Source organism: Adiantum capillus-veneris, chromosome 27 (genome assembly GCF_014529385.1).
Source record: "Adiantum capillus-veneris isolate H3 chromosome 27, ASM1452938v2, whole genome shotgun sequence".
NCBI classification, from domain to species: domain Eukaryota; kingdom Viridiplantae; phylum Streptophyta; class Polypodiopsida; order Polypodiales; family Pteridaceae; genus Adiantum; species Adiantum capillus-veneris.
In genome coordinates, this window is record NC_140957.1 from 128,202,874 (window position 1) to 128,217,723 (window position 14,850).

The 14,850-nt window shown below is 41.3% G+C and overlaps 1 protein-coding gene across 1 annotated transcript; it reads right to left on the reverse strand.

Annotated features, from left to right (window-relative positions):
- Positions 1–13,516: 13,516 nt before the first annotated feature.
- On the reverse strand, positions 13,517–14,586 carry LOC147422743 (uncharacterized). Its single transcript, XM_086503618.1, has one exon. The coding sequence runs from the start codon at positions 13,935–13,937 to the stop codon at positions 13,587–13,589; it is 351 nt and encodes a 116-aa protein (XP_086359744.1). The 5' UTR covers positions 13,938–14,586; the 3' UTR covers positions 13,517–13,586.
- Positions 14,587–14,850: the final 264 nt, after the last annotated feature.

Consider the following 14,850-nt stretch of genomic DNA (forward strand, 5'->3'; position numbering starts at 1 on the left):
GTGTCACTCCATCCAAACTTTGCCTGCATGTTGAGAAGAACCAGGAGTGCTTTCAATCTAGACATACGTGCTCCATTATACAATGGCGTATCGGCTTCACTTTTCATATCATCATAGATAAGCCTTTCTGAATCCATGATCGTCTCGATCATTTCATCAATCTCGGGCTCAAACATTGCCTCGTTGGGAATGTGCTCTGCATGATCATCCCCCGAGCTGTCAGAGGCTACATCTTGTGGCCTCACATATGCTGCTTGACCAAAGCGCCTGCGAACACGTCTATTGGGTTGCAAGATTGCTGCTTGTTGGCCAGCGTCAGAGTCTGACGAGTTATAATTGGCAACAACTCAATCTATAATAGATGGATCGAACTTGCCAAATTCACAAACGTGCTGCAAAGAAACACGTCTTGTCCGTCGCACAGCATGCTTGCATTGATTACAAGGACATAAGACCCTCGTTGAGAGATAGGTGTTTCGGTTGGACGTTCCCACATCCTCGTCGCTACTCATAATGAGGATAAAAAACTTATAACCTGGACAACAAATTTAATATTCTATTGGCATTCTTCTTCTTATCTCTCTCTCTCTCTTTGTCTGTCCGTCTCTCTCTCTCTCTCTCTCTCTCTCTCTCTCTCTCTCTCTCTCTCTCTTTACCTCACATTCTCTAGTCATGTCCAATCCCCGCACACCTCGGTCTAGAGGTGCACGGAGATCAGAACCACCGGGTTATAATCTCGTCTTTATTGGTCAATACCTATATTTGTGGGTACAAGAAATCTACACACCCACGTCTACATGATACTGCATGTAGTGGACAAAACCCCTTTGCCTCTTCTCTAGCTGTAGCACTTCACACCATCTTAACATCTTTTCACAGTAGATCTTTTCACTGTTCGTCTAACTCTAAACCCTAAACCGTAAGTAATTCTTGCGTGGACTCGATCTAACGTAAATAAGCGTAAATCTAAATAAACGTAAATCTAACTAAAAATAAACCTAAATCTAATTTAACGTAAGTCTACATCTAATCTAATCTTTAACGTCTTTTGGGATAGTTTCCTACGACGTTAAAACTCTCTTCTTCTTGTGTGTGTGTGTGTGTGTGTGTGTGGGTAAACCTAAATAAACCTAAGTCTAATCTAATATAACATAAATCTAAATCTAACGTAAATATATTATGTTATATTAAAAACAAAGAACTAAACTAACAGGGATTATAAGAACCTTAAAACTGATTTAACACATAATTTTTCACATAACTCGGCAAGAGTTGGCATTCTCATCACTAAAGATGTGAGAGTTAACTTCCGGCGGTGACGCTGCCTCATCTCCATCCACATCTGACGACAGCAATTGGCCCTTTAGACCGTTCTTGCTCTTGTTACTAACTTTGAAGTTGCTGTTGAATGACTAGAGGTTGTCTAGATGGTCATTGTGTCGGGGATGTAGTGACTCTTGCCGCCCTGAAGATCCACCTTCTTCCCTATCTTCTGAAGACATTTCACCAGTACTTTTGGATCGACGGAGCCCACCATGAGTGAAGGCACCAATACCCTATATTCCATTGAGGGCTTTCTTCACCCGCTTCATGCAGGCATCGCAGTCTATGGAGACCTAAATCTAATCTAATATAACGTAAATCTAAATCTAGCGTAAATAAACGTAAATGTAGTTAAAAATAAACCTAAATCTAATTTAATGTAAGTCTACATATAACCTAATCTTTAACGTCTTTTAAGATAGTTTCCTACGACGTTATAACTCTCTTCTTCTTGTGTGTGTGCGCGTGTGTGGATGTGTGTGCCAATAAAAAGAGATAAATGGTATAACCTTTCTATCACCCATGCCAAGTATGATAGATTGATTATGCCATTTCCCTCTTGAATAATAGGTCTTGAGTTCAACTCCTCGTCGGCTAGATCTTTAGTTCTTTTAATTTTAATTAGTTTCCTACGACGTTAAATTAGTTTCTCTCTCTTTCTCTCTCAATGTGTGTGCGTTTTTTTGGATCGTATGCATGGTTTCTCTCTCTTTTCCTCTCTCAATGTGTGCGTTTTTTGTTTATGCATGTTCTCTCTCTCTTTTCCTCTCTCAATGCGTGCGTTTTTTGTTTATGCATGCTCTCTCTCTCTTTTTCTCTCTCAATGTGTGTGTGCATTCTTTGTTTATGTATGTGTGTGTGTGTTTTTGTTTTTGTTTGTACTCTCTCTCTCTCTCTCTCTCTCTCTCTCTCTCAAAAACACTATGTGTGTGTGAGAGAGAGAGAGAGAGGGAGAGAGAAAGAGGGAAAGGGAACATGAGAATGAGGAGAGGGAAGGAGCATACCTGGCTCTCCTTCCTCTCCTCGTGTGTGTGTGTGTGTGGAGAAGAAAAAGAGAGAGAGAGAGAGAGGGAGAGAGAAAGAGGGGAAGGGAGCATGAGAATGAGGAGAGGGAAGGAGCATACCTGGCTCTCCTTCCTCTCCTCGTGTGTGTGTGTGTGTGTGGAGAAGAAAAAGAGAGAGAGAGAGAGAGAGAGAGAGAGAGAGAGTGAGGGAGAGCATTACCTGCTCCTTGCTTGAGGGCGCTGAAAAACTCAGATCTGAGATCTGAGTTTTTGGGCGTGCTCGGTTATTTTTTTAGCCCAGCCGGCGTCGCTATGAGCGTCGCAAATTTCTTTGTAAATTTGCGACGCTCATAGCGACACCGGGAATTTTTTTTTTGAGCGTCGCTGTGTGAGCGTCGCTAATATGAATAGCCTCTTGTAGTGTTTTGCCAACACGCTCTTTGACTTTGCTGTAATATTTATCGAAGAGAACATTTTGTATTGTGTGATAAGAAGGAGCTGAAAATCCTCGGCCAAACTCAACGATTTTCTTCCAAGCGGCCTTCTAATGATTGCTGTCTACAATGACCAGAGCACTTCCGATGAAGAATATTGCTTTGGTGAGTGCAATTTATGCTTCTTCTAGAGACTGCATTCGAAAGCTTGATGCAATGATTTTTGATGCATTTGACCAAGTCCACCTTCATTTTGACGCTTTAAAGGAACGTCGCTTGACATTTCCTCTTCTTGTGCAGTCTGTTCTCCAAGGTTAGTTGGTGCCACAAGATCAGTAGAGTTAATATTTGGCTCTGACTGCTCTTGACTTGAATCCATAATAGAGCTATATATCTGCTGTCTCTTGCCACCTTTTTTGGCAAGCTCTTCTCTCAAGCGCTTTGCAATTGCAGGTGCTTGAGGATGTTCACATTTCTTACAAATATTTTGAACGCTACCCAAAAAATGGTCCCTAATACGTGGTGCATCACCTGATTTTGTTGTGAAGCAAAATTTACATTGCCACTCCATATATCGACCGAATATGTTGTGAGCATAATCCCACTCTTTGCCATAACCTTTTTTATTCTTTGGCTTCTTCGTACCACTTGTACTGACATTTTGCTCCATTCCTTTTAGAGTAAAACTGAAGACAAAAGAACTAGATGTTCAGTTTTTAAAACATTTTTCTTTTTTTCAATATATATTAAAAAACCATTCACTAGGAAAGTAATCAAATTTGCACAATATGAGATTTGCAATGCACACTAGTCAATCCACATATCGGTCACCTACGTTGTGAGCAAACATACACATTGCAATGCACTCTCTAACCGACATAATAAATACAACAATGCTATGAATTTCTTAATGAAATTATTATTATGATGATTATTTAGACGCCTCTTTGATTTGCAAACAATAAGAGACATCTAATTTCAAATGCTACAAAGAATGATCAACTTCTACATTGAATGATGTCAGTTGTTTGCAAAAAAAACACACGAAAGCAATAAAATCTATGATTGGTCATGTCATACAGTAATAATCTCTCATAATACATAATGCAATCTCTATATTGGACAATGCATGAAATAACGCAAAGAAATCTTCAATATAATCACAGAATTGAGGACTATTTGAAGGAGTACGAGCGGAAGTGCGACGCGAGAGAGAGTGCGAGAAGAAGAGCACGATGATATGGTGAACTCGCTCTACTGTAATGTGTAGAGCATAGTGAGTTCTTATTAGGTTTTTACAAAAGAATATGTGTACATACCTGGCGGCCCGCCCACTTACCTGGGCGACCACATTGGGATTTATACCCCAACAACCTCCCACTTAAAGTCCAATGTGGTACTTTAAGTGTGAGAGAAGCTACTATACAAGCTAATATACAAGAGATGTAGAGAAGTGATGTACTACCCTACACCTAACTGCTTGCGAAAATGCGCAAAGCTCTCTGAGGGAAGTCCTTTTGTAAGTAGATCAGCAAGATTTTCTATGGTGTGAACTTTGACAAGCTGAAGTTGCTTATCCCCGAGCATTTCCCTGATGAAATGATACTTCACATCCACATGCTTTGTCTTTGAGTGATAAACTGGATTGCGAGCCAATTGTATAGCACTTTGACTATCACAATATAACACAGGCATCTCTTCTTTGATTCCCAAATTTGTTACTAGTCGATTAAGACAAATTGATTCTTTGCATGCCTCTGATGCTGCAACATATTCAGCCTCTGTAGTAGACTGAGTAACAAAATCTTGTAATCTAGAACGCCATGATACTGCTCCACCAGCCAATGTAAAGACATACCCTGACGTAGACCTTCGGTTGTCTAAGTCACCTGCATAATCTGAGTCTGTAAAACCCTTTACACTTAGCTCCTGACTCCCATAGCATATACGCATACTCTTTGTAGCTTTCAGGTATCTCAATATTCCTTTCACTGCCTCCCAATGTTTCTTGCCTGTGTTTCACATGTATCAACTTACTACTCCCACTGCAAATGCAATGTCTGGGCGAGTAGAAATCATTGCATACATCAAACTACCCACTGCAGACGCATATGGAATCTTATCCATTTCAGCCTGTTCTTACTCAAACACAGGACAATCTTGTTTGCTAAGTTTCACATATGGTGGCAATGGAACACTCAATGCCTTTCCCTTCTCCATATTGAAACGTTGCAAAACCTTGTCAATATACTCTGTTTGAGATAACCAAATCAACTTCTTTGATCTGTCTCTCTCAATGCGCATACCAAGTATATGACTTGCCTCACCCATGTCTTTCATGTCAAACGATTTTGCCATCTTTGACTTCAAAGCTGAAATTTGTTCCAAGTGCTTGCCAGCAATCAACATGTCATCCACATACAAAATAAGGATCAACCAACTACCATCCTTAGCCTTCTTTGTATATAGGCAGTGATTGAACTCACTATGTTTGTAGCCTTGAGAAAGCATAAACTTGTGGAATTTATGGTACCATGCCCTCGGTGATTGTTTTAAGCCATAAAGACTCTTTAACAACTGGCATACCCAATCTTCCTTGCCTTTCTCAACAAACCCTTCTGGCTGCTGCATGTAAATTTCCACATCTAAATCACCATGCAAGAACGCTGTCTTGACATCCATTTGGTGCAACACCAAATCTAATATGGAAACCAATGCAAGAAATCATCTCAATGTAGTCATCTTGACCACCGGAGAGAAGACTTCATCAAAGTCAATGCCTTGTTCTTGCTTAAAGCCCTTGGCAACAAGCCTTGCTTCGTACTTTGGCTGACTATCATGAGCGGTGATCTTATACTTGTAAACCCATTTACAAGGTAGAGCCTTTTTGCCCTGTGGTAATTTAACTAGCTTCCATGTATTGTTTTTATGTAGAGCTGTCATCTCTGACTGCATGGCCAATTGCCAATTCCCGGAGTCCTTCATTTGCACTGCTTCCTTGTAACATGAAGGCTCATTGCAATCAGTCAACATGACATAGTTCATAGATGGAACAAACCTATCAGGAGGTCACGTGACACGTGCAGATCTACGCACAATAGGTGGCTCAGGCTCAGCCACAACCTGTGGTTCCACTCTATCCTGTCCTTGCTCCTCTTGAGCCCTGACATTTTGTCTTGCATGTGCAGGTCCATCTTCTTGGAAGACAACTCTTCTAATCTCCTCAACCCTCTCTAGTTTAGAATGATATTTGGATTCATTAAAGTGAACATCATTGCTGCGGCCAAACTTTCTGGATTCGGGATCCCAAAGTCTGTACCCCATCTCACCAGAATTACCATAGCCTAGAAAGATGCACTTTCTACTCTTTGGCTCAAGTTTGTTCCTAAATTCCTTTGGAACGTGAGTATATGCCTCACAGCCAAAGACTCTGAGATGCTTGTATGAGGGCATTTTGCCTGACCATACCATCTCTGGCACTGAATCCTTCTGCAAAACCTTGATAGGAGATCTATTTACAAGATGAACAGCTGTTGATACAGCTTCAGCCCAAAACCCATTTGGCAGCTGTGCATTAGACAACATACTTCTGACCTTCTGTTGTATGGTCCTATTCATCCTCTCAGCAACACCATTTTGAGGAGGATTGTAAGGAGCAGTAAGTTCACGTTTTATACCTTTTGACTCACAAAAGTCCTGAAAGGGCTTTGAAACATACTCTCCACCATTGTTAGTGCGTAAGCATTTAAGCTTCTTGCCACTCTGATTCTCCACAAGTGTCACAAACGTTTTGAAAACACTAAACGCTTCATCCTTGTGCTTGAGAAAGTAAACCCATACTTTCCTCAAGTAATCATCTATAAATGTCATAAAGTAAGAAGCTCCCCCTAGAGATAGGTTAGGCATAGGTCCACACAAATCACTATGAACAAGTGCCGACTGTGTATCTCTTCTACTGCTTCTATGCTTATGTGGCTGCTGTGTTTGCTTACCATACAGACAATGTTCACAGAATTCAAAATCATTAAATGAAAAGCCAGGCAAATAACCAGAACGAGACAAGATTTCCATTCCCTTCTTGGACAATATGGAGAAGGGAAAGGCACTGAGTGTTCCATTCATCTTCGTCCATATCTTCTGGTTTTATCCCTTTGAGCTGTATAGGTTTTATCTGCTTCTTTTGTACCAACACGTGCCAAATCTGCTTCTTCCACAATGGGAAATTGGTTCCATCCAGCTTCTTGATATTGTAAAGAGCAGTGTCCTGTGATCTAGCCATAGCTACGCTTCACAGTGGTTTACTTTCCTGGGAAAAATTCGGCAGAGTTTCCCGTGTAAACTGACCTCTGAACCAATATCAACCTGTCAAATGAACCAAGAAAGCTTTAGATTCTTCATAAATTTCGGCAGAGTCTCCTTTGTAAAATGGCTATGGTGTACTCAAAAACAGACCAAAAAACAGCTCAAAAAACACTGTCTCTTTGACACTGTAAGCTGCGGGTAAACCTGTCCTGCACCTGTACTGTCTCACAGTGTCCTGTCACTGTCCTATAAGCATAGACTATGACAATGCCTCAACGGCAGTAAAGCAAAGATGCAATCCGAACTGTCTAACTCACAGTCAATACATCCTAGCTGCCTATCTAAGGGTGCTCGAGGGATCACTCCAAGACCTGTATCACCGAAAGGATCTCAACATTCGAGAATCCCCCAGCTCAATAAAACCTCACTCGACCCTCAACAAAGGTTGCAGTAAATCTGACAGTACATAGACTTCCCACAAAGTCATACATCCACAAATTTCCCACTGTATGATGTAACTGCTGCGGCGGTTGTTTGCTGCGTGACTCACAGCCAGCAAACCCTCAACAGACATACATCATCTCTGACAATACATCCCATGTGGAAGTACCTGCAATGTGAGGATGAAATCTGGAATATCAAGCAACAAACACAAGCTACCTGATGAACTAGTGGATGTCGCCTATAGTCTGTGTGTAGATGCGCCCGTGTCGTATGTGACACGCCTCCAAGAACTGTGAGCCGTCTTTCGATGTGTAGACAGCCACAAAGCAACACTCTGGGAGTGTCGATATCCTCAGCACCTGCAGTCGTAGGCCGAAAACCCCAAATTTGCAGAGTCGGATCTGCACCCGCCAAGACCACGTAGTTGAAAATGGCCTGCGCAGACCTTTGTCGAAGCCGAACAGTGGCCGAGAATGAAATTCTGAGAACACCAAGCCCTTTAGGCTCTCGCACAGGCTTTGGGGCCGTGTCTTCGCCTGTCAAATTTCACTCCAATCTGAGCTGGTGACTCTAGCCTCCTGCAGTGCTGCCCCGAGCCTCGATCTGAGCTCTGATACCAGTTGAAGGAGTACGAGCGGAAGTGCGACGCGAGAGAGAGTGCGAGAAGAAGAGCACGACGATATGGTGAACTCGCTCTACTGTAATGTCTAGAGCATAGTGAGTTCTTATTAGGTTTTTACAAAGAATATGTGTACATACCTGGCGGCCCGCCCACTTACCTGGGCAACCACATTGGGCTTTATACCCCAACACTATTTGTACCGAGTCAAGGATTTTAGCCCCCTTATGCAACCAATCCAATATATAAATCTATTTTCACCCAATTAAGGATTATACCTCTTATATTGTGCAGTGACAATGTATATCAACTCAAATCTATGATGGTGAAAAATGCAAGACTTCAAGGATCTTTATATGACAAGTACACTAGTATAGGACATCCAACCCTTGACTATCGACTCGTCATTTACATATGCTTATCTTCTAAAACCAATTACAACCCTCATTTGGACCAATGGCTTCATCGCAATGAGCATGAATCTCAATCTCCAAATTTTCAATCGTTTTGGTTTCATACCTTTATGTTTGGTAAAGGAATTAAGTATTTTTAGAAGTGGTTACCGAATTAAGAATCACATTTAGCCCAAAAAAAGGACATGTGACTCTGTAACCTTAGGTCAATTCACAAGGAGATGACAATATCCGGCACTCGGTACACTTCCCAAGGATTTTCCTAGTCAAAGCACCACGGTAAGCATGCTGTTTACTTTATATAATTACGCCCATCGGGGTTTTTTATTTTCCCGACGGGCCTGTCAGGCAATGCCTTTTACCTGGCGGGCCCGTCGGGAAAATAGAAAACCCCGGTGGGACCTGCATGGAATGTTTATTTACTTGGCGGACTAACCGGCTCTATGGGTTTTTGCAGGTCATCATCAAAGTCACGTCAACAATCAACATGATCACGTGTTTTTTTGTGTAGTTACTAGAGTCACGATCGTGAGCACGTCAATGAAATCCCTTTATGTGATAATCAATGAATCTATCATCGACAATATCCATCCTAAAGAGAGTACCACTTACATGTCAAATGACACAATTCAGTGAGCAAATGCTCAAGCCCACAAGAGAAAGCACTCTCACAATGTGATGACAAAACAGTATGGCAAAGCAAAAATTGAGTGCCAAAATGCAATCAAGACGTGATTGCAAACCATGCACCTAGTTACACAAAATTGCAAAAAAATACAATAGAGTCTTGACACTATTTTGGTTATCTTGTCATAATTAACATCCATGCCATAAACATGCTCAAAACCATGAGCAAATCATATGCAAAATATACAGTCAAGCATACATGAGCTACCCCAAAGTCTCACCTCGCTGAACGTGGAAAATAGTTATGCAATCCAAAACAGAAAGTGCATCAAACCACACTATGTAAGCGAGACAATTACTAGCAAGAAATTGTATACAAACCAACCAAAATATGGCAAAAGTTGATGGTTAGAAAAAGCTAAAAATTGGTCCACATATGCCATTCCAAAAAGAAGAATATCATCATTGAAAGTCACACACCATGTGCACCCACTGGCACGAAAAATGAGCATTAAAAAAGCAATGAACGTGCATCAAATTAGTTCACAATCATGCCAAAATGCTTACAAAATTCTCTACAAATCTATACACCACACTCTCCAAAGTTGTCTCAATCGCACGAGTCAATGCGCATAACTTGTGATGAAACAGCTCTCAAATCTTAAGATTCCACAAGAGTGTATACATCCATCAAATGTTCTCAAATTATGTTTATAAATTTGCTAAAATTTTCAATCCACACTCTCTTCACTAAGAGCAAACCATAAATGCACAAAACAAGAGAACAAATAGGCTCAATTTGAGCTCTTTGGATGTAGTATATCCGCTCCGAAAGCACTTTAAATCACACCACAATACACATACATGGTCTACATATCAATCTGCAACTTCCAAAACACCCTGTAGCTAGTCATCAGTAAATATCTCTCAAACCGTTCAAACTTTGCAAAAAATAACTTCTGCAAAGTTTTAGATTTTAAAAAAATGATAGGGAATGGCAAGAATGGGCATGAAATAAGCTATTTACAAGTCAACATAGATCTGTAAAAATTTATAGCTGTCTATCGTTGACCTGCAGGCAATCTACCAAACGTACAACAAAATTAATGCAAAATTTGGAAAAACTTTCAACTATTAGTTGTAGACCCACGGTGTTTTCGGTAAGAATTACCAAACCCAAGATGAAAAATGCCTTTTTACTTAGTCAGATCTGTTGCAAAATAGTGCTAAAAAATTTACAGCTTCACTGCAATCTCGTGCACAATGTTGCAATGATGCAAGACCTTCTCACTTGTTAGGAAATGGGATGTAGCTAAGTAGATAATTGAGTAAATTACTTAATGGAGAGACAAAAACTTTCAGACATGAAAGACTAGAGAGAGAGAGAGAGAGAGAGAGAGAGAGAGAGAGAGAGAGAGAGAGAGAGAGAGCACACGATATACGTGGTTCACCAGTGCAGTTTGGCCACCTATGATGGAGCATTGGGATGCTCAAGATCAGGAGAGGAAAAACTACACTTTTTAGGCCATTCACAGAGTACGGGTTGACAGAGGAGTACGATCTAGTTTCGCATGATTGGATCTTGAGCATGGTGATTGCCACCATGTCACACCATCGTTCAGAGACCATAGACAAGTATAGGAACAATGAGCCGAATCCGGCATGGTTGGATGTAGAGGAGTGGGCAATGATTGCACGGGAGACGACGGACCATCCTAAGAAATTTCAGTAGTAGTAGAGAGATGCAGCCAGAGCACGTTTGGAGTCTGCTGGATCATCACACCTTGGGAGTGGAGGCGCATAGCCAATGCTCGAAAAAAACCTAGGTTTAGTGTAATCCCACCTACAAATTTTGAAATTTACCTATAAATTTTATATTTAAAGGTGAGAAAAACTACAAAACTCTGAAAAAATAGTGTAATTTCCATTTATGATTGGATGGAACCTTAAGGCCAAGGTACTTGAAGTGATCTACCACTTCAAGTTGCTCATTGTTGTATACAATGCATGGATTTTCATCATTGAGGGTCTTTACAAGCATAACCTTGGTTTTGGATCCATTCACAATCACCCCTTTATGTAGGCAAAAGCGTTTCAAGACACTCATAAGCTTTTGTGCATCTTCTAAGGTATGTGCCAAGAGCACTACATCATTAGCATAAAGGAAAAGCATGATCACCACATTTTTGATCTTAACCTCTTCTATGCCTTCTTGATGCATAAAATCAAGAACCATGCATTCCAATTCATCAATGAGTAGCCCAAAGAGGGTTGGGGAAAGTGGGCATCCTTGTTTGACACCAATGGTGCTTGAATTTTTTTTTGAAATTCCATCTCCCATACGTAATCGACATACCACTTTTTGGTAGATGCAAAAGACTGCATGCATCAATCTCTCGGCACTTGAAGGATTTGCATACGTCTCCAAAGATTTCCTCGCGGTACCATGTCAAAAGCTTTCTTGAAATCCACAAAGCGATAATACAACTTTTTTCCTTTCAATCGAGACGCTTCCATAAGAACTCGAAGAGTGACAAGGTGATCAATAATGCTATGATGCTTTTGAAAACGTCAAGAGCTAAGTTGATATGTCCATCCTCTCCTTATGGTAAGCAACATACCCTGTCCCCTATAAAAACTGCCCAAAGTCCTCTTGGCTCACGTGCGTCCACGAGATTTGACACATTCCACATTAGGGTAGATGAGCAAGTTTTGAGACGCTCAAATCTTAGCAACTCTAAATCAAGATATTCCATTATGGGTAGAGGAAGGTGCATTGGATGCATCACAACTTCCTGTATTTGTAGCAAAAGACCACAGCACGAATAGTGCTCCACAACTCAAAGACGACAAGAAAAATTAAAAAACCTTTGTAGCAAAAGAAGGGGCAAAAGAGCACCCATGATTCAAAATTGGATTAATTGGATTGATTTAAAGCTTCCTATGATATCATGTGTGACGCCAGACAAAATGCATACAATAGCTCTATATAATGAGCCTCTTTGTTCACTCACTTTGAATCGATCTAATTATCATGTTTATATTTTTCATGTTTATCCAATCTCTAGTGTGCAATTAAGTGCTGATTATTATGTTAATGCCGTAAATGGTTCTCTATTTTATCCTCCCTAATCTCTACACAAGTGTCGGTTCAAAGAAAAAGCTAAGGAAGAAAAAGGGAAAGCTAAACTTAGCTTGTAGCAAAGGGTGAGAAAAATGTTTCTCACTTTTGTGACAGGCTAGCTAATTGTAGAGCTCAAAGTTACTAGTCCATCTCTACCATATGAGAGCATTGATAGTAGGTCTAGCTTATAAGTAGTTGACCTAGTTTAAATGTACAACCACTAGTTTAAGGGGAAGTAAAATTAAAGAGCATACAAGGATAACAAAATGTGATCATTGTTTTTATGTGGTGTGTGATATGGTGCTATCAAAACCAAAATTCAAGGAAAAAAATTTATCTCCTCTTTGTGTGTGTGTGTGTCTCCGGCCATTCCACGAATGAATTTTTTAAAAGTAAAGCCATAAGAGGAGGGAGAGAGCTCTCTTAGTATCCATTCCATGAATGATTTTTTTGTGATCATACAAGAGCATACAAGGATAACAAAATGTGATCATTGTTTTGTGGTGTGTGATATGGTGCTATCAAAACCAAAATTCAAGGAAAATTTTTTATCTCCTCTCTCTCTCTCTCTCTCTCTCTCTCTCTCTCTCTATCTATCTGGCCATTCCACGAATGAATTTTTTTAAAGTAACGCCATTAGAGGAGGGAGAGGGCTCTCTTAGTATCCATTCCATGAATGATTTTTTTTTAAGTAAAGCCATTAGAGGAGGGGGGGAGGGGGGATATAGCGAATGCAAAATGTGATCATGTAGTCCTCTTTATATAGATCATTTTGATCTTTCATTTCCACTTCCAAGCCTTCGACCTTCTAGCTTCTAAGGTTCGTCCTTTCAATTCTTATGCTTTATTATTCCCTCCCCTCCTCTATTTTACATGATTTTAATTTTTGAAATGGGCAGGACCGAATGGTGCTATCAAAACCATTTGCACCTCTTATAAGAGTTTTGCTGATTGTTGATGGAGTGGTGGCATCTTCTGTTCAAGGTCCCTATTGAGAAACATCTTTGCCTTGGCAATTGAACAACACCTTCGCAGCACGGTACATATATGCAAAAGGATACAATTCATAATTGGGTCTTATTGTCATGAAGAAGTGGCGCTAACTTCATGGGTGACATAAGCGAGGAGGCCCACTAGGGGGTACTAAGTCCAAACGGAAACTTCGACTTCATGGGTGACATAGAGAGAATGCCCGGGAGGTCCAACGCGGATTGCACATCGCGCAATCAGGGAACCACCAATTCAACCAGGGAAATCAATCGAGAGGTAAGGGCTAGGCACCATGGCCATCTCCAGCTACATTCCAAGTGATAACATATCATCAGTGCTCGAACCGCAGCAGCAGCCGTTAACCGGCTGGGAGATCTTGGGCACACCCGGTGATCGCCCCCCGTGCAGGCCCCAGCCTTCCACAATCGACGCACCCACCCTCTTCAGCAGCCTGCTAGAGCTGCACCATACCCTGGCCTCGCAGCAGCTGCTCATCCGCTCGCTCCTCTTGCATGTCATCGTCTCCCAGCAGCTGCCATGCCGTACCTCAGCAGCAGCTGCGCCGGCTGCCTCTTCTGCTTTTATTTCCTCATGCGCCAGCCCCGGCCCCTGCACATTAATATTGGGCTCGCGCACCTCCCTTCTCGAAGGCGCCATCGCCCAGCTGCATCACAAACTCGAGCACGTGGACGAGGAGCTTCTCTGGTTGAAGGCCCGCAATGCCCACATCGAAGAAGAGCTTACCCGACGAATGAACAGGTTTCTGTGATATGCATCTGTCTGTGAAAATTGTACTCAAATCCCCAGCTTGCTGCATTTGATGCCAATGGCGGATTGAGAATAATATATCAGAGGATCCGGATCATCCACCCGCGTCTAGAAATCACCAGCTAAACTGACGTAACAGCTCCTTGCGTGGAGCATAGCCACTGTTCATTTAGTAAGGTCTGTAGGCTGTGCCTCCTCGTTATGAATTCCTTTCCTATCAGCCTCATCCCCTGATTTGAATCTGTCATTGACTCTCTTTCGAAGTTGTCCATGCATTTTATGGGGCAAAAGGCAAGCTAATTTTAAGAAACATTTCCACCCTTTGCCCCTGCAATTTTGCACACATCATTTCACATGGATCGACAAGGGGTGGCAGCAAAATTCATTATATGTTGCACCATTCCTTTAATTCTACAACAACAGCTAAGGTTTTACAATTCACCTAATTTTTTTTGAGAGTGTACCACCTCACCAAACCGACACTTACCGGTTAACGAGTTTCGAATCCCTTGGACTAACATTCTTGCATGCGGAGTAGGTCAACTCCATTTGCTCTCATATGGTAAAGTTAGACTAACTAGCACAGAAACAACTAGAGTAAGTTTAGCTTTGCAAGTCACCAATTGGCATACCGAGTAACAAAAGTGAGAAACACCCTTTCCCACGAGTTGATTTTTACATTTGCCTTTTTGGCATGCCTAAAGGGCAAGGCCAAAGGGTTGCTTAGCCTTATTGGCTCAATTCTCAAATTCAAATTCTATTCCCAGAAATTTTACTATTGATAGATAAAGGAAAGGTGTAA